This window comes from Ptychodera flava, chromosome 10 (genome assembly GCF_041260155.1).
Source record: "Ptychodera flava strain L36383 chromosome 10, AS_Pfla_20210202, whole genome shotgun sequence".
Lineage (NCBI taxonomy): Eukaryota > Metazoa > Hemichordata > Enteropneusta > Ptychoderidae > Ptychodera > Ptychodera flava.
This window is the reverse complement of record NC_091937.1, coordinates 30287888-30306193: the sequence shown is the minus strand read 5'-3', so window position 1 is coordinate 30306193 and position 18306 is coordinate 30287888. Positions and strand designations below refer to the sequence as shown.

Genomic DNA, 18306 nt, shown 5'->3' with positions numbered 1-18306 from the left:
TCACTTCCTACAGGCAGCTACATCGACATTTTGACCTCGTACCAGACAAAACGAATTGTATGTTCGATACCTTCTTAAATTAAACTTTATACCCACAATTTTCGCAAAGAACTAATAAAAACTAATAAAATTCCGATGTAAATTTTAAACATTGTTAGTAATATGTGTTTAAAGTACTATTATTGCATATGTAGGAGTGAATAAAAAACGTTGTGAGAAAGAGCAACCATTTACGTACAGCCCTCAAGATGGCGGAAGACCTTAGTGCGGATACGCGTCGACTAAATGCCAAAAAACAAACCCTAGACGACGCCTATGCGGCCCCGGCAAACTTTCTAGAAATAGATGTATGCAATCCCGAAACACACGGATTCGGCAAGAAGAGGTATTCAGATTATGAAGTGAGAATGAGGGTAAGTAAAAATAACGATTCTCATTTTAAGGGGTGGAACCTCACGGTCACTCACATTACAGCGTGTTCAAGCAACTCCTTTATAAATCATTTCTTGCATTCACTTTTAAAACATTTACTTTCTAGTCGCTGAAGAATTTACGTTCATCTATTTACATATTCCCAGTTTTCACTGACTTTTCTAAGATCACCACGTATCCTCTGCTGCGGCTAAAAGTGTAGTCCCTATGGATATCCGGTAGGTGTACAACTGTGTGAATGAACATCGAACACGTTGAATGGATTAGAGTTCCGGTGAAAGAGTATCAATACCAAAGAATTCGTCGACGAAGAACTAGTTTAGTTTTGATGGCGCGGCTCTCCGATAACCGAGAACTTTGTTTACATAACGTAATAAACAAGTGCAAATTTTCGACATATTTTCACTTTTTATTACGTTTGTCGACCAGGACACTGGGTGACAGGGGTGTATGTGATATGCCAAATATTGATCGAATCACTTTAATTTTGTCGTTTCCTCGAAGCCATTGATAAAATATTTCGTTTATTCAACACCTGCTTTCTGTTATGTTCTTCTTCTGTTGCAATAGTTAGACACTTGTAAGTGTGCCCCTATCAACATTCACCATTCTGTTTCCCAACTTAAACGGTTTAAGGGTTTCATTCCTTATGTTCAGTCGCTTGTGTGGTTAGAACAGGCATGGAACAGGCACATAGTTTTGTTGTGCTAGCACGGAAAACTAGCAAAGGTCCTTTGAATTATATTTACCAATCTTTAACCCTTTACTGTCCAGACAGTATCACTTCCCCAGTCAGTAAAAAGCAGTATTGAGCATAAACCATATATATTTTCACTCGCTTTGCTTTGTTTAGTATGTTATTAGCAGCTTTAGTCTGGAAAAATCACGTTTACAGTATCTCTGTCTTCAGGGACCTTCAAATCTTTGTTGAAATGAACCACACAGGATATATTTTGCTTCACTTGTTTTACCCAACTTGACCTGATGGTGAAATATGAACTTGGCAGGAAAAGAGTAAGTGCCGATAACCTAAGCGTATCATGACAACATGGATGAAAATTATCAGGGGTTCAAAGCTCAGTAATGTTGTGTATCTTTACTGGCCTTAATTAAACTAAGTAATAAGTTTACACCCTTTGAGATCATAATGGCAAACCTTCATGTTTCTTAAAGGGACATAAGCTGTAATTTGTGGCAAGTTTTTCAGTATTCTGCTTCTGTATATCAACTACCATGTCTGACCCTAATCCGTTTGTCATGCTGAAATTTCGAGTATTCTTTTTGTCAACAGAGCTTGTGTGTGTGTAGTGATCATTGTTTATTGTTTACAAATGAATTCTAGTCCGGACTTGAATACAATTTTCAACAATACTAATGTAGATTATACTCATAGAAGTTGTGTTGATATGCTAAATACTTGGCATTAAATTACAGTTTAGGGATTCAATGCAGAAAGTGTAGGGAAACCACAAAACAAAAGTTCTGAAAAATAGCAAAAAGATACAGCTTATGGAGCTTTAAGAAGTCTCCTTTATCATCCTCTTGAAAGATGCTGAAAGAGTAATAAAACAAAACACAATGTCAACTCCACTTTAAACACAAATCCGTTTTAAACAATGCAGTGATTTAATAGTAATTCCTTTTTCTCCCAGAAATATATTCTTATTAGCATAATGATTGTTGTCACAAATTGCAAACCTTTGCATGTAGTTCAATGACATTATACTGGACACATACTTATCACATGCATCAACATTGTTTTCACGCTTTCCCCACCATGGTCTGACTCAAACCCATTGTCAATAGTGAGTGATGTGCTGTTAACATAGAATGGGGTGTGAACAGCCTAGTGACAGCCTTGTGTAAAAGAAATTAAAAACTATCTTCTGTTGATTGAACAATCAGAGTGCTCAAATTCAGGGTGTTTTATTTACTCATAAAGCCTTGGTCACCGAATTCCAGAAACGAATGACAGCGCCGTAGTAAGTACTGTCCAATCAAAGTGAACATGTCATATTCTGTAGACATCTGGTACGTTTTAATATTCAAATTTGGTAAACACGCGCGGAAACAAGCTGCAACACAAAATCTGCTGTGCCCTAGGGCATTTATATAATGTGCCCAGGGCATTTATAGGATGTTCCATTACTTGGAAGGCTATTTCACAAATAAAAGTTTTAATTCATATCCTAAACATGTTACATTGACAAAGGGGACGGTTGACGTAAACACATTGAAAACGAAAATATATCAGTTAGGGGCGATAGTTTTGAGTCGGATAAAACCCTCGTACTCGGGCTCTTCTGGTATATAAGTCCAACCCTACGATAAAATGTCTCAGCCTGCGGCCTCGACATTTTATCGTTGGGTTGGACTTTATATACCAGAAGAGCCCTCGTACTCGGGCTTTATCCTATAATAAGTTACTTCAAGCATGGAGGTAGCCTACCTGCATGCTTCTAGCATGGAGGTAAGAGAGTGCCCCATGCCTCAAGTGATTGCAAAGAGTGGAGCGCATCATGCTGCACGTGTTCCTCACTGAATTCAGTCAACGCGTTTCTTCCATTGTGAAGGGCCCTTGGCTCAAGTTTAAATGTGTACAGTCACCTGCAATCTAAATATGCCCATATATGGTCAAAAGGGCGTTCCTTAGTATTCAAAATGCCCATGTGAGGGCGCTGTTTTTAAAAAGCGGCCACCTGCTTAAAATCTGTGATTGGTTAGATTTTCTCTTTCCATGGTAACTCTGGCAAAATTTGAACAGGTGACAGTATACCTTTAAATATATAATTGAGTTGAAAAAAGTGGTAGGAAACAAAAGTGTGACTTTTTGAATTTTTTTCACACGACAGTGATGACATTTCTTATTCTTCCCTCTAGAGAATATTGAAGTACAAAGAGTTAGCCTTACCAACATGATGTACATCATATAGTGTGTAGTATTGTTGTGAAAAAAAAATCATTTTTGATTAATATTCATATTGAATGTCACTCAGTTCTGAAAAATGATACCATACGTCTACACTTTACAGGTTATGTTGACATGTTGACACTGATAGGATTTTTGAGAGAGGAATGCAAAACTATCCGTTAGGAAGATTGGTCGTAATACATCAAAAGTTGCAACTGCAGCTACATATTAATGATAATAAAAATAAAATAACATGACACCCTGAATGATATCAATCTCTAGAGCATGCAGGAAGTTGATGGATACCATGACAAGACACATGGCATTGTACTACCATAATTTATCAGCCATCAAACATATATACAGTGTATTTTTACCAATTCATGTCAGCTGCAAAGAAAAGTAGTGAACTGTAAAGGGTAGCTGATTCCCTTCTTTCACGGTCTCTTTAAGTTTTATAATGCTTGAAATGGGTCTGTTCCAGGGAATTTATTGGCATTGGAGATTCAAAGGTTTCGTTTTAAAGATATCAAGTAGAGCAGTAAGTCATTGTCCACTAAAGGGGGATTTAGGGCTTGCAGGGTCTGGTCTTACATCAAGACTGTGTTACGATATGACACATCTAGGAAACTCAAATTGTACAATATTATTAAGGTAGTATGTGCCTCGAAAGTGAAATACTTAAACTTTTGCTCAAACCTTCCTAAATGAAACTTTCAACCATTCTCTTACCAAAGCAACAATAAAAATCAGGGGTCACCTTGCAAAAGTTTGGAACTGGCGATACAAATTACTCAACGTTTTGTGATATTTGAAATTCAAAATGGCTGCCATCTCTGTGTTATCTCTATGGGGTAAAAATAAAATTTTTGAAAATCTAAGATGGTGAAAGTTTTTAAAATGAGTCCCCCCCCCAAGTGGTAGATCAGAAAAGAATTGTAGAAATTTTAGGGTCTGAATGTCTGTCCTTGAGGTGCGTTCTATTTTTAACCCTTTTCCTGCCAAGTCGGTGAAAATCCGCTTGAAATTCTGTGTAGCCAGAATCTAAGCACTGGTGACGTTATTCTACCAACCCGGTGGAAATCGGGCCCTTTTTGGGTACCCCCTTTCCTGCCAAGTCGACGGCACTACGTTTTGCTATCCCCTGTGCGTTTAGGGGTCATCCGAGGAGAGGTTTTCTGACAAGGAACGCCTTTTCCCCTCGAAATGGGTTCGCAGGGAGTCGATAGACAGGGAAAGGTGCAGAAACCTGTCCGCCAGTCCCCCACACCTGAGGGGGGCTGGTTTTTTTTACCGCTTTTTAGCGGACTTGGCAGGATAGCATGGTGACGTTTTCTGGCGGAGTTGGACGTACTTGGCTGCCTGGCACTATAGAGATTGCTGCCGAACTTGACCAACTCGGCAATGCTAATCTAGAAGGCTACCTCTTGCAAACGACTTGGCAGATATGCCGATGGTGCGAGACGAAAGTCACTTATTCAGTTGTGCGTGACTGAAAATGAGAACGTATTTTTGACGGGACGGCTCGACTTGTTCCTCCGATGGAACACGGATATGAACGACTCGGAAAATACCATTACAAACTGGTGTCCGACGTACTAAGCTGGGCTTCAGCTCTGCAAGTTCAAGCCAGGCAACGTCCTTCACCGCCTTGGCCGTGCCATTCAATGGACGTAGCTTTGGATTTTTTATTTATTCCATCGTCCGAAGTATTGGCTCTGGTTTGCAGGCAAACGTATCCTCTTGCCGACGCATTAGTAACTACGTACGCTGTTTGCGTACAGAGAATTCAAAAGGTGACATAAGGTCAATATGCTACGGGGATACCGCCTGCAGTTAGCAGGGACTGCTTTTGTTATGCAAACCAGCTAGCAGTACAATATGGCTGCCAGGCATGTGGACACGTCGATGGCTAGAACAATGGAAGCATATTGCGTTGCACCCGTGCATCGCAAAAGTGAACTGAAGACTTGGGTGTAGTGACTGGTTATCACTGGTTAGCTGCAGCCCAAGCCATGTCGGTACAAACCCGTACCTGACTGAGGACCACTCGATTAAGTCAGTAATGAACGGTAACACTCGTAAGCCAACTCCCAACTGAGCTGGCTAAACTACGTTGAGCTGTGCTTCAATGGCTCAGCCATGTCGTTAATACAACGGCAAAAACGTAGTGTTTTGTGCTACACTGCCAAGTCGTTGAAGGTACGTATTCAATTGACCCTACCCTGGGGAAACAGGACAGGTTTGACGGTGCTTCTGCACCCCTAGCACGACCCTCAGGGTCTCTGACTAACAGACGAGTGAGGTGATGTTTGTGCCTAGCGGACGTGCGTAATACTGAAGGAGTTTATTTCCGAAAAAATAAACATGAAACGGCAATAAAATGACGCACTCCCAGGGGCAAACAAAGCCGGTGACCTCAATTTTTTTCTGCAGCAACCCTTGAGCTCCTTCCCCTGTCTACGGGCATGTAGAAATTATCGAAGTCTAACACGTATAAGTACGGCTAAAACTACCCTGAAAATGGGCGATTTCTGCCAAAATGCCTGGCAGGATAACATGCAGGAGAGCCAATCTTTTGCAGGCACATATTATGGGGCGGTTTTCTACTGACTTGGGAGGATAACGGACAAGGGCGCTCGGGGGGGCGAAAAGGGTTTAATAAATGCTCCCGATATTTGCTCAACTTGTCCAACTCTGCAATTTTGTAAATGGCACATGCTGTAGTTGTAAACATTCTTATTAACTGGGATTTTGTGGAATCATGCAGCAGCCAGTACCTGGCAACGCAATCCCTCACTTATTGAACGATGCAGTGGAAATACTTCTGCTTGGCTAGAAAGTTTATAGATTTGTCAGGCACAGCTACTTTATGGTGTCCATTGCTGTTTATATCGTAGATTCTCACGAGATAAAATATTAAAAGAACATTTCAGACTGCCTACCCGTCAGTCGGTGGTCTGTTTTCAATAGGATGGATCACTGATGCATAAGGGTTGTCAGCAACACAAAAAGATTTCCCATGATTGAGTATTACTACACAGCATTGGGATGACTCTGAGAAACATCATCAAAAGTTCTGAATTGTCTTGAAGTCTACGTTGACCCAAAACCTGTTCATAGATATCATGAGTTGATCGGCTCACTGGCACAACTTGTAAGCCATATGGTCTACTGCTAAGCTTGAAATATTTATGAAATTTCAATAAGGGCCAGCCCAGCGAATATTCTATAACTGATTGTTTTGCTATATTGAAAAGTCAGTTTTTATCTTGTCACTAATTGGCGATGTTATACTTGATCGTACAGTCTTCAACTTATTAATCCTTTTCCTGCCAGACAGTATCACTTCCTTATCTGGCAAGTCAGTGAGAAGTGGTATTGAGTTATAACCAAATGTATTTTCATCCACTTAACTTTGTCTATTATGGCAGCTTTAGTCTGTAAAAATCATGTTTACATAAATGTTTTCAGAGGCCATAGAATGGTCAAACTTTTGTCAGTGAAATATGAACTTGGCAGGATAAAGAAACTTCATGGGAGTATGGAACAACTCGTGATCCAAATTTTGTGGTTCATCATGCTTTGGCAGTTGTCTTCCAGTCATGATTAATATTGCGCCAGTGTGTAAAGCCAAATGCATTGGTTCCTACACAACACTATGGCATGCTTGTATGTTGTTGCAGTGAATACGTAACTGTAGTAAAGGGAATGTCGATAATTGAAACACAGACTTGACATACATAACTCATTGTGTTTTAGGAAAGGGATTTAGCTTCACTGTTCAGATACTATTTGAAGTGTTTATTGTTTAATTAAGAATCTTTCAGCACTTTAACCCCTTTTCCTGCCAAGTTCATTTCACCATCAGGTCAAGTTGGTTAAAACTAGTAAAGCAAAACTTACGTCCCGCATGGCGCATTTTAACAAAGACTTGAAGATACCTAAAGACAGAGACAACTGTAAACATGATTTTTACAGACTAAAGCTGCTACATGTATAAAATACCAAGCCAAGTGGGTGAAAATACATATGGTTTTGGCTCAATACCGCTTTTTACTGACTTGGCAGATGGGGAAGTGATACTGTCTGGCAGGTAAAGGGTTAACTTCCAACAATTTATTTCCTGGATCAGTGTTTTTGCTAAGGTTGGGGAATATTGGTAAATAAATGATTTGGGAACCCCGGTAACATTGCGCTTGTCCCCTTATCTGATTGCATTGATATACCAAGGGGAACCCAGGTAAAATTACTGGGGAACCGCGGTAACATTTACCTGCGTACCGCCCTAAGCACAAACACTGTGGCTCTATCTTGTTATTAGGAAGTTGCCATCATAATTATGCCCTCAGGTTTTCACACAGCCAAACTTCATTTCTGGGAAAGGAGAAGGCTTTTATGGTCAAACACAAATGACTTTTGTTATCAATGCCTGTTTTAATTATATCTGTGGTCCCTAAAATGAACTTCCAAATAATTGTAGCCCTGACATCATGGTTTTACTGAGACATGTCATGTGGCAAAAAATCTTTCACCAAATCTCAATTATCTGCTTTAGTTGCTTGACATGTTGGTTCAAAGTCTGAGATTTCATACTACACTCAAACCTACCAGGTTGTTCAAATATTTTCATATCCAATGAACTGTATGACAAACAGACCTATTAATCCTATTGTATTACCTATTAATCGTTGCCCTCAGCTATAACATCACAAACTTAAAATATTACTTTGTAATATCCCATTTCCATGATGAGTTGTATCTTGTCTGGAATAGTCTTAATGATAGATAACGATATGATAATGAAGAAACAGACACTGTTAATTAATTCTTTATCAGTTTAATTTCTTTTTTATTGATCTTTGAGTGAGACATACAGTTGACAAGTCAATGGAGTGAATCTGGCCAACTCATGTACATGTATTTATCATAATTTTCATGGTATGTGTCTTTCTCTCATTTACAGACAAATTTGCCAGTATTTAAATTGAAAGAGTCGTCAGTGCGACGAAGATACAGTGATTTTGAGTGGTTGCGGACCGAACTTGAGAGGGATAGTAAGGTAAGGCTGGATGAGTCGATCCCAAGATAGACACTCTTCTGTTACTGATAGGGAGTGATTTATCCATTGCAAAGAATTTGTTATCACAAAAATGCTTCACCGGATTTGTGGATGTGTGCAAGCTGTCATTCCAGAATTAGAGACAAAAAGAATGAGAATTAAAATCCTCTTTCTGTCCCAAGGGATTACGTTTAAAAATTTTGAAGTGAGATATTGGTGAAAGGACATCCAAATTTTGATTAAGTTGCAGTCAAAACCAAATATACCTTTCATAAGTTCTGTTTGCTTTGACAAGTTATTTATTAAATGAATATTAAATAGTCTGAACATTGATATTATATTTTGGAATATTAAAATTATTCTTGCTGTTCTATTTATTCATTTAAACCTTTCATCCTTTTTGGATTGAGTTGAATCTTAGGATAATTTCATTTTTGCACATATTTCGACAATAAACCTAGGTGATCAGACTGTTGATAGGAACTGAACGAAGCAAATCAAATGGCACTTGTGCAAGATATTCGGCTCTGCAAGGTCATGAAAAATGGGATGTACTTAGAATTATATTAAGTCTGGCAATTGTGAACGGTAATCCCCTGTGAGAAAGAGGATTAATTTTGGGATTTTCTCAGAGGGACCGTGAGAGGTTGGCCATCACTGTGTTTCAGGACAAATATATTTGATATGTTATTGACAACACAAAGGACTTAGGTTGTATGACAAAGGAATATGTAATTTACATAGTATTGCTCATCTGTTTTTCAAGCTATGAAGACACTGAATTCTAAATATTTTTGAGATGTCATGAGCAAGAAAATAGATTGTCAAATTGAATTGAAATTGGTCAAGATTCTGTCATGTTTTTATATCAGGATATGTCACCGCCTTACCAAGACTAAAAGCTGTAAATGGAGAGATTAATCAAATCTTGTACTGGCCGACAGATTTTTGGTTAGAAGTTACATATTTTGATTTTAGCAAATGTAGCTTTGCACGGTGTTAAAATATTTCTGATGTAGAGCGTCACTGTCTCCGTGTCACACCAAATGAGTAAAGACAAAGAAAATATGCTTCCTCATTGAAATAAAGACACCAATACAGGAAGTAATCAACACATTACACATTAACTTGATATAGTGTTCTGTGCAACTGCTCAATAGTTCATATTTTGTTGGTATCATTTCCTGGTTCTATTTCAGTTACATTCATTGAATCATCAATAACACTGAAATATTGAGTCATGTGGGTGTCGAAGTACTCTGACCCTAATCGCATGGTCAGGGTCGGATTTGACAGAGTACCCATGCATAACTAATAAATCAGTCTAATCATGCATAGATGTCAAATTTTTCCTTAGGTGTTTGGGATTCAAAGGGAATGTAGATAAAATACTTGGTAACTTTTGTAGCATATAGCTCCCTAATATTATTTTATTGTCGTATGAAGGGAGACAAGTTGATATGTCTGAGGTACTGTAGTCACATCGCCTGCTTGCCATCCATAATAACGACACTGAAGCAAGTTGTGTAAAGATTGCAAATCAGTATGCATATACAGCAACCCTTCTCTCCCTTGGCATTTCTCTCTCTCTCTCTCTCTCTCTCTCTCTCTCTCTCTCTCTCTCTCTTTTCAATAATTTCAAGTCAAATTAATCTAGCCCACAGTCTTTAGAAAGTTTGTACAAAATTTCAAAGTGCATTTAGGGATCATGATATTGTTTAGTCAATGGTTCTAACAGCTGTGATTAGAAGGCAAAAAATCATCTCTCTTGTGGCACACTCATTACTTGCTTGACAGAAGGCAGTCTGACAACAATCAAAAGCAAATTCATCACTGATGGAAAAATTAATCGTGAATTTAACAATGAATCTGACTTTTAGTGAAGTCCAGGCTTTCATTCATTTCAGCATTCCTATACTGTTCACTGTACCCAAAAGCTTCATGCATCCACACAAATGTATAACTGCACATTTAACCTTTTCACTATCATGGTTTGGCCTAATCCATAGTTATCAATAATGATTGTGGACCTGTATACTGAGAATTTGGACGACTAGACGCATTCTTCCTCATGGCGGTAGGCTCTTGTCATTGTATCAAAAATACTGCTTGCAAATTTCACCTTCAATGCACGTAGTTAACTTTCCATTAATGTATTTTCTCCTTGTAGATTGTAGTCCCGCCTTTACCGGGAAAAGCATGGAAAAGGCAGCTTCCATTCCGAGGTGATGACGGAATATTTGAAGAAGATTTTATTGAGGAGCGTAGACAAGGACTTGAAGCCTTTATCAATAGGTGGGTGGTGTTGGGAAATCTTTTGGTAGCAGTAGATTTTCTCTTCTACTGTGAAGTTAAATTACAAATGAGATGGGCCATTGTCTCGTCACACAAGGAATCTATTATGGATCCTCATTGGCTTTTTGATGGTCAGTGGTGTTCAAAATCTCTAATGCCCACCGCTATGCCAGTCACATAGATTCTTATTGCTATTGTTTGAGTCTTTCATTTGTGACCGCTCACTGTGATTGACATGTACGGCAGTGCGCCCTCTATGGCAACATGTGATGTGCCACTTATGCATTCTCTTTCACTCAAAAATATTTTTACTCATGCATGCCTTTCACAATGTTCAGAGACTGGTGCATAGAGTTCACTTATCCTGTGTTTTATAGGGCACAAAATGCTCTGTAAGTTGTTTGATGTGAGTTTTGTGTCCTTATGTACAAATTTCCAAAATTCGCCTTTTTTAGAAGATTATAAATATATTTCTTATTGTGTGTGAAACTGTCCACCGGTACTCTTCCAAAGGAAGTCTCTTGAAACCTGAACAAATTGATTTAGTGAATTGAAGATTGTTTCATTTTCAACCAAAAATTACCCAGCATTATGAAAAAAAAAAACTTGTCAAATTGAAAGGACGACCTATCGTAAAATAAAGGGCAAAAATAGCAACAATTTTCACAGAAGTCATTCTAAGCAATATTGATCTATCGAACAAAATTTAACCATCTCTAATTTTGTTTCTTTTTTTCCCTTTTTATCTTACAGAGTGGCTGGACACCCCTTGGCCCAAAATGAAAGATGCCTACATATGTTCCTACAGGAACCTGTAATAGACAAAAATTACGTCCCTGGCAAGGTTCGGAATACATAGGAAATATGATTCGTTTTGTTATTTGTCTAGGGGAGATCTTCACCCCTCACACCATCGCTAACTTTCCCCTCCCCGTGAAAGAATAGATTCAACCATTTCATTTTGATTGACAATGTGTTAATTAATGTAGACAAAATAGGTGTTCATCATGGCCTAAGGAAACTGGAAACTTAATTTTAATATGAAATGTAAGACATACCATTAATTTCCACGGGTAGGACAATACAAGGCAATATTATCGGCACGGTTCTAAAAGTAGACTACAGTTCACAATATTACAAGTAGTGTAAAACTGCTCGGTTAATGCACGTACGATATTAGTCGGCCAAAATTTGACACACATTCTGTTTGAAGCTGTTTGTCAGTGGTCCTTATCTTGTCAGGACTTTTGCTTTGTGTGCTTCCGTTAAAATGCTGAAATACCAAGGATTTGGTATTCTAAATACAGTGAATATATATGTGAGGTACTTTGAAGTTGTTTAAATAAAACTGTTGGCAGCGGGAAGAAAAATCTGAAAGTACCCAGACCCAAATGTCTAGACTGGAAGACAGGTATCTTAAGGCAGGGCAGTACCCTTTCTCTGAAGAGGAAGGCTACAAGGCTAGGCTGCCTGCAGCCTGGAGAATGGCAGATCTTCTAGTCTTCCAAACAGCCAGCAATGCGTGCTGCTTTAAAAACATCAAAATCTCTACCGAAGTGTGTCAAATTTTGAGCCCAACCCATCATAATTGTAGGATGTGTACACACAGACATCATCAGAAGTAAGTCATAATTCATAAGTAGTACATTTATCGTAGATACCATTCACAACAGAAATATGTAAAATCATAAGATAATCATTTGTATAAAAAAAGTCTGTCAGACCAGTGTATTTTTTATTTTCAATAATAATATGTATTGTCGATGCATTATAGCATATGTTAACGAGACTACTTGCTGTTGTATATGTGTATTACGGTACACCCTGAAAATATTTCAGTGTTATTTGGAAAAAAATGACAATTCTGTTTTTTGAATACCTTGCGTATTTTTTTTTTCGAATTAGCTGAGCACTTCCTACTTAGCCGCTTCGGCAGACAGGTTTGGGAGTTGTAAGGTTTTGGCAAGCAGGATAGTAATTATGTCACTCGTATTTATGTCACAATTGATGAATTTCATAAAAAATGGGTAGAAAACATTTCCAGGCTCAGAAAGATGTCCTCAGCGACTTTTTTTATAATTTGTAGTATAACGTGTAGTCTGAAAAAAGGATAGCATGTGTTATCAGATATGTGCTAGCCATGGTGGCTGTGTTAGATAGATTGCGTAATCCTCGACAGGGTCTGTCTAAAGAAGCACATTAACCTCTGTAATCCCAGCATGCCTTGCCCTTCCAGGCTGATAGAAAGTGTTCAAACCTCTGCAAACCTCAAATAGTTATTGTAGTTTTTTAAGCACTCCTCGCTCACAAGTCTTGTCTCTTTTTTGTACAATTTTTTTTTTGTATATTGCACGTGTAGATTTTTGTAGAACCTTGAGGAAAATTATTTAAAACAAAAAAACGACAAATGTAAAAGGTGTTTGTAAGCGGATTAGGGGGAAATCAATACAGAATATGAACTAATGCCTTTTTGTGTTTGATTATCACTAGATTCTTCTGCCTCGATATTCCTTAAGTCATCACGATTTTAATTCAGTATTAGAATAAAATTATGCTTTGTAAAAAGACCACCTCTCATGACTTGCTTTTGCATCTCAAGATAATCGCTTGGATTTTTTCAAACTGTGCATGTGGCAGGGGCAGGTGACCCTTACACCCCTCTGCTTGTCAAGTGTATCACTCTAAACATACTCTTCACTGTGTTATTCTGAGAATCGACAATTGATAAACGTACCTCCAAAAAAATCTGGAATTGGAACTGACCGCTATTACTGATTGGGTGGGCTGTGCTTTTACTGGGACGTCAAGCCGTGCTACTTTATTCAGCGATCATGATGAAATTGGACTCGGATACTTTAACGTAGGGGTGAAAGGGTCTGATGTCATACTTTTGTAGTCATACTGGCCACAGTCTATTTTCATTCATAGTCCAGATGTGTGTGCTTCCTGTAAGACACTCTGATCCACACCGTTGCAAAATGGATTTCAAAATTCACCTGTGTTTTGTTGTTGTAGTAGTCTGTTTGTTTCAGAGGCTCTGCAAATTCACCCTCAGGAACTCTTGATTTTACTCGAGTTCTGTTGCCATTTTTACAAAAACTTGTATTTACACTTGTATTATCAATATTTGGGTAACAGTGCCCAGTGACTGACTCCTCACTGGGTTCAGTATTTTCCAAATGCGTCACCCATACTCTCTTCGTCTGTTTCTAACAGCATGTGAAAATATCCAGTATTCAGCTCATCAACACAGCCAGTATGGCCAGCAGTTACACAGTTATTGTCCACAAGTCAATGTTTTGGGCTGAATTCTACAGTCAACCAATAGCAAATGCCCCTTACACATATATGTACTGTGTTGACTCAGTTACATACTAGGTGTTTCAACTTGTGTTTAGGAATAGACTATGAAACTGTAGTTGACATGAAGGACTAAAATAGAAGAATATCTAATAACTTTGACATTGAACCTTGAAGCTCATATGATTCTTGACAAGCTGAGCAAGTATGACTAAGATCCAATCACATGTACAGCACAAAAATCGAAAGCAGCTACAACAGACAGAGGAGAGTGTTGACAAGCAAGGCATAAACCAATTTAGCAAAAACATCTTTGCAGCTAACGTTATCATATACTAGTTTTGCTCGATATGATAGTTTGCGTAACTGAAATATGAAAATTTAGCTTTTTAAAAGAATTTTGTGTATTTAAAGCAACTAGCACTATTCAGAAAATTTTGCCAGGTTTGTAAACCCCCCTCCCCAATCCTCCTCCATTCTTGACCCTCAGTGTTTCCTTTCAATGAAAAGAGAATGATAGTTGGATCCAAAATCAGGTACCTTTGTTTTTCAAGATTTATCCAAAATCTAAATCCATCGCAGTGATATTTGTCTGTAATGAAAGACTAGAGTAGGAAAGAAAAGGCTTCTTGTTTAAAATTTACAGTGTGCTTCTACTATTACAAAAGATATGAAAATATTTCATTTTTGTGAAAGAGGCTAACAAAAAGGATCTGCAGCTGACAGTGCCAGCTTTGTGTGATGATAGATGAGAAATCAAAGGTGGCAAGGAGATTACGTAAATCTGTTTGCGTCAGGAAATTATCGAGTAAAATAGTGTACAGCTCTCGCAAAATGTGCACGTGCTTGAAAATATCAAACTGGAAAAAAAAACATCAAATCAAATTTTATGATGAGAAATTGCCTTATGCATGTACAAGGGTACATTTTTGAGGAAAAAGTGTCACTGCCAGTGGTTGAGTTTCACATTTATTGCTTTGACTGGCTATCCCCGATCCTTTCACAAGTGTCAGTTACATATGTGGATTCCCAGTTTGAAGAGAATTCAGATCTTCAGCATGTGCATGGACTTGACCTTGTTCGCCTTCTCTGTAGTTTTGTAGAGCATCCTACTTCATTACCCTACACCACATGGTAAAGTATGAAAAAATATCCTTCGCATGATTTAAAAAAGTTTTCATAAGCGCTTGTAACCGCATGCTGTACTTTTTGGGTTCCAGAACGTCTACTGCGGACTTGCAACTCTCAGTGGAACAAAAAAATTTAGAATGTTACCACCCTTTTTGTCTTTCAGGAAATCTCAAATTAAAGTGACCTCTAAAAATCTCAGCCGTTTTTGTCAAGAAGTTTGGAACCCAGAGAGTTGGCAGTAGTATTGTCAGAGCTCAATGTTACCTTGCAGAAGTTGAGTTACCCCGGAAACAGTTGCTATAGTGTCTTTCAAAAATTTGGTAGGCTTGCTTACCCAGCATTCCTTCAGGAGAGACAAAATGGCCGAGGAATCAGAACTAGTTTCAGATACTGACAGTGTCTGATGCTGATCGCTGACACCATTAGTTTTAGCATCAGATTGTCGCAGCTAAAATTACAGAATATTTAATTCATACATGTTTGTCCATTATTAGAAGCAGTAATTCCAAAGAAAGAACAGGTTTTGCTTCTCATTCTTTTGAGCAGTGATTTAAATGAGCCGCTGTAGCTTTCTCTCACAAGTTTGGTGGCTGCCAAACTTCAATGTAAAATGGTGACAATATGCCAGATTCAGCAGAAATTTTGTCATGTAAGGATCTCATATATATGTACTTTACAATTCTTAAGGGCACTGTTTGCGATCCCTGGGATCGCCTTTGTTCTAGTCTGTAAGAGGATTATGGAGGTGTGATAGCCTTTTGTTTTCCATTGAAATTGCAATCTGGTGGGTAAGTTTTCAGATGAGACAATCTTGTGCCAACAAAGGCCTTTAACAATGAACCCATAGTTGTTTAATACTTTGCTGAATGCCAGAATTATTACTGCACATAAATCCAGTTTTATTGTTTTGATAATTGTTGTATACCTCATGAGCTCTAAAAACAACATAATAAAACGTAAAACCAACACTACTACATAATTTTGTAAGAGACCTAGGATGAAACAAACAAAAATTTCCTCTGTCTGAAATAAATTTCAAATATTACTTCTACAAGTTGATTTTTGAACCTTTTGCAACATGCAACTTGCGGCCATTTTCTTGACCCCAGCATGACCCCTGTTATCATTAATGTTGGCAGGAGTTTTCCTATTAGTGTCCAAATTGTATAAATAGTCAACCGTTTTATTCAACGTACTGACAAGCCATTTGAATTATACTTTAACAAATATTTACCTATGTCACAACTAGCAGAGTACAACAGTCAAACATTAAAAATTCCTTACACCAGCAAAAATGTCAGGATGTAGATTCTGTAAATGGTTCAGCGGACAAGCCAGTTGTATGGATGAAAATGTTATCAGAATTGTACTAAAAACTTTCTCAGACAAAAGCATGATCCATTAGAATTGGTGTTTAATATCAATGTACTACAGTTTTTGGAATTTCAATCAACGTGCCACTTTGTCTCTCCTGCCACACTCACATTGCCATAACAAGTCTGCGTACATGTAAATAAATCATCACTCATACTGTATTTTGTAAAATCAAGACACCGGCACAGTTTCAGACTTGGAGAGTGTACTACTTTGCATATTGCCTTATTTGGTCACATGCAAAGTTTCAGACCCTGAGGAGTGTACTACTTTGCATATTACCTTATTTGGTCACATGCAAAGTTTTAGACCCTGGAGAGTGAACTACTTTGAATATTACCTTATTTGGTCACCTTTTTTGCTAATTTTCGATTTTCCTTTTCATCCTACCCAGAAAAGCTTGTATATTAAAGCAAACATCCAGGTAGCTAAAGTGTTTTGAAAGTTATCTTATCCATATTTAGAAGTTTCCATATAGTTTCATTGTTGCTGTATGATGAGATGCTTGGATCTTGTATTTGTATGCTACAAATGAAATATTATAATATATCCAAAAATATCAATTTTTGGATCGAAAGTATTCAATTTTATGTATGCTCAAGATATGCTCACTGAGTAAAGTAATTCTCAAAGTGAGCCAGTGGAAATTTCCATTAAGATGGAAGCCATCTTTTTTGGTGTGTATCTAAAAAAGATGGTTGCCTTGGAAATGACCTAAATGTGACCTATGTGACCACAGAGAATAAGTCCCCATAAACCATTTGATTATGCATTGCAATGTAGATTGTATTTTATCAGTTACTCACACCTGCCACAAAGGTATGAAATATGAAGCTTTTAGTTGCAATTCTTATATCATCTTAAGACGGCACAAGGAAAGTGAGAACTTTCTCTTCATAATGGATTTCAGAATTTATTGTAATCCCAAGTGTTAATCTTAAAACGCAATTTTAGCGCTTTTGTGCAAAACCAGTGATACCAATGAAATTGAGAGAAATCTGATAAAACTGTTTCTACACCATAAGAAATATTCAGACACTTTTTACTGTATTATGTATGCTCATTGTAACCTGTCAAAACTACATGTTTTTCTTTTGCAATGTCATGTAAGTCAAACTTGTGCCAGATGTTATTGTAAGTAGGTATTTTCAATCAAAATAAAAAAGTTTCATTGCTCATCAGCGGCACAACTTTACTTTTAACAAAGCATTATGTTTTTGCATCATTTATGAGGTTGGAATACTGAAGTAATGTGATTTAAGAGTTGTGCATTTTTTACAGGCGTTTTGAATAGAACGATTTTACATTTTATGCTTGAAAAAATTGGCTTCAGCATTGCATTCAGAAATTGACAAAAACTATTCTTTGTCACATGTGTTCATGGTAGCATTTGCATTGTGAGATCCATCAGATGGTTCGTGTAGCCTATGTTATGGACCAAAGCAAAAAGGTAAATAAACCAGTCCTAGCTCAAACAACTATTTCCCTTGCTCTGATAGTTTTCTTTTCAATAAAAGTTATAAACACAGTAATATCTGTAATGTGCAGTGACTGAACCAGTGGAATTGAATGGAGAGATTGCAGCAGGGTTTTTATGAGTGTGTGAATGAAATAAAATTTAAAACTGCACATAGAAACTCAAATATGCATTACTTTTTTTGAAGCTTGAAAACATCCATTGACTTACAAACCTTGAAGTTTCATTATACAAACATAAAATTCAGTTACAGTAAAGTGGTACAAAGTTTTTCCTTGATGAAAATTGAAATATCGCTCCCATGTTTTCTACATGATTGTTATT

General features: G+C 37.6%; 1 protein-coding gene across 1 annotated transcript; it reads left to right on the top strand.

The window, feature by feature from the left end:
* The first annotated feature begins 2 nt into the window (after nucleotides 1-2).
* LOC139142471 (sorting nexin-12-like) lies at nucleotides 3-15824 on the top strand. The gene is made up of 5 exons (XM_070712410.1): nucleotides 3-413; nucleotides 8310-8405; nucleotides 10576-10700; nucleotides 11454-11544; nucleotides 15295-15824. The coding sequence occupies exons 1-5, from the start codon at nucleotides 249-251 to the stop codon at nucleotides 15307-15309; spliced, it is 492 nt and encodes a 163-aa protein (XP_070568511.1). The 5' UTR covers nucleotides 3-248; the 3' UTR covers nucleotides 15310-15824.
* Nucleotides 15825-18306: the final 2482 nt, after the last annotated feature.

Bases quoted from the DNA above. Each gene is read 5' to 3' on its own strand.
- LOC139142471 (XM_070712410.1), top strand. From the start codon at position 249: ATGGCGGAAGACCTTAGTGCGGATACGCGTCGACTAAATGCCAAAAAA. The intron at 414-8,309 runs GTAAGTAAAAAT...TCTCATTTACAG, and splicing joins ATTATGAAGTGAGAATGAGG to ACAAATTTGCCAGTATTTAA. The intron at 10,701-11,453 runs GTGGGTGGTGTT...TTTATCTTACAG, and splicing joins CTTGAAGCCTTTATCAATAG to AGTGGCTGGACACCCCTTGG.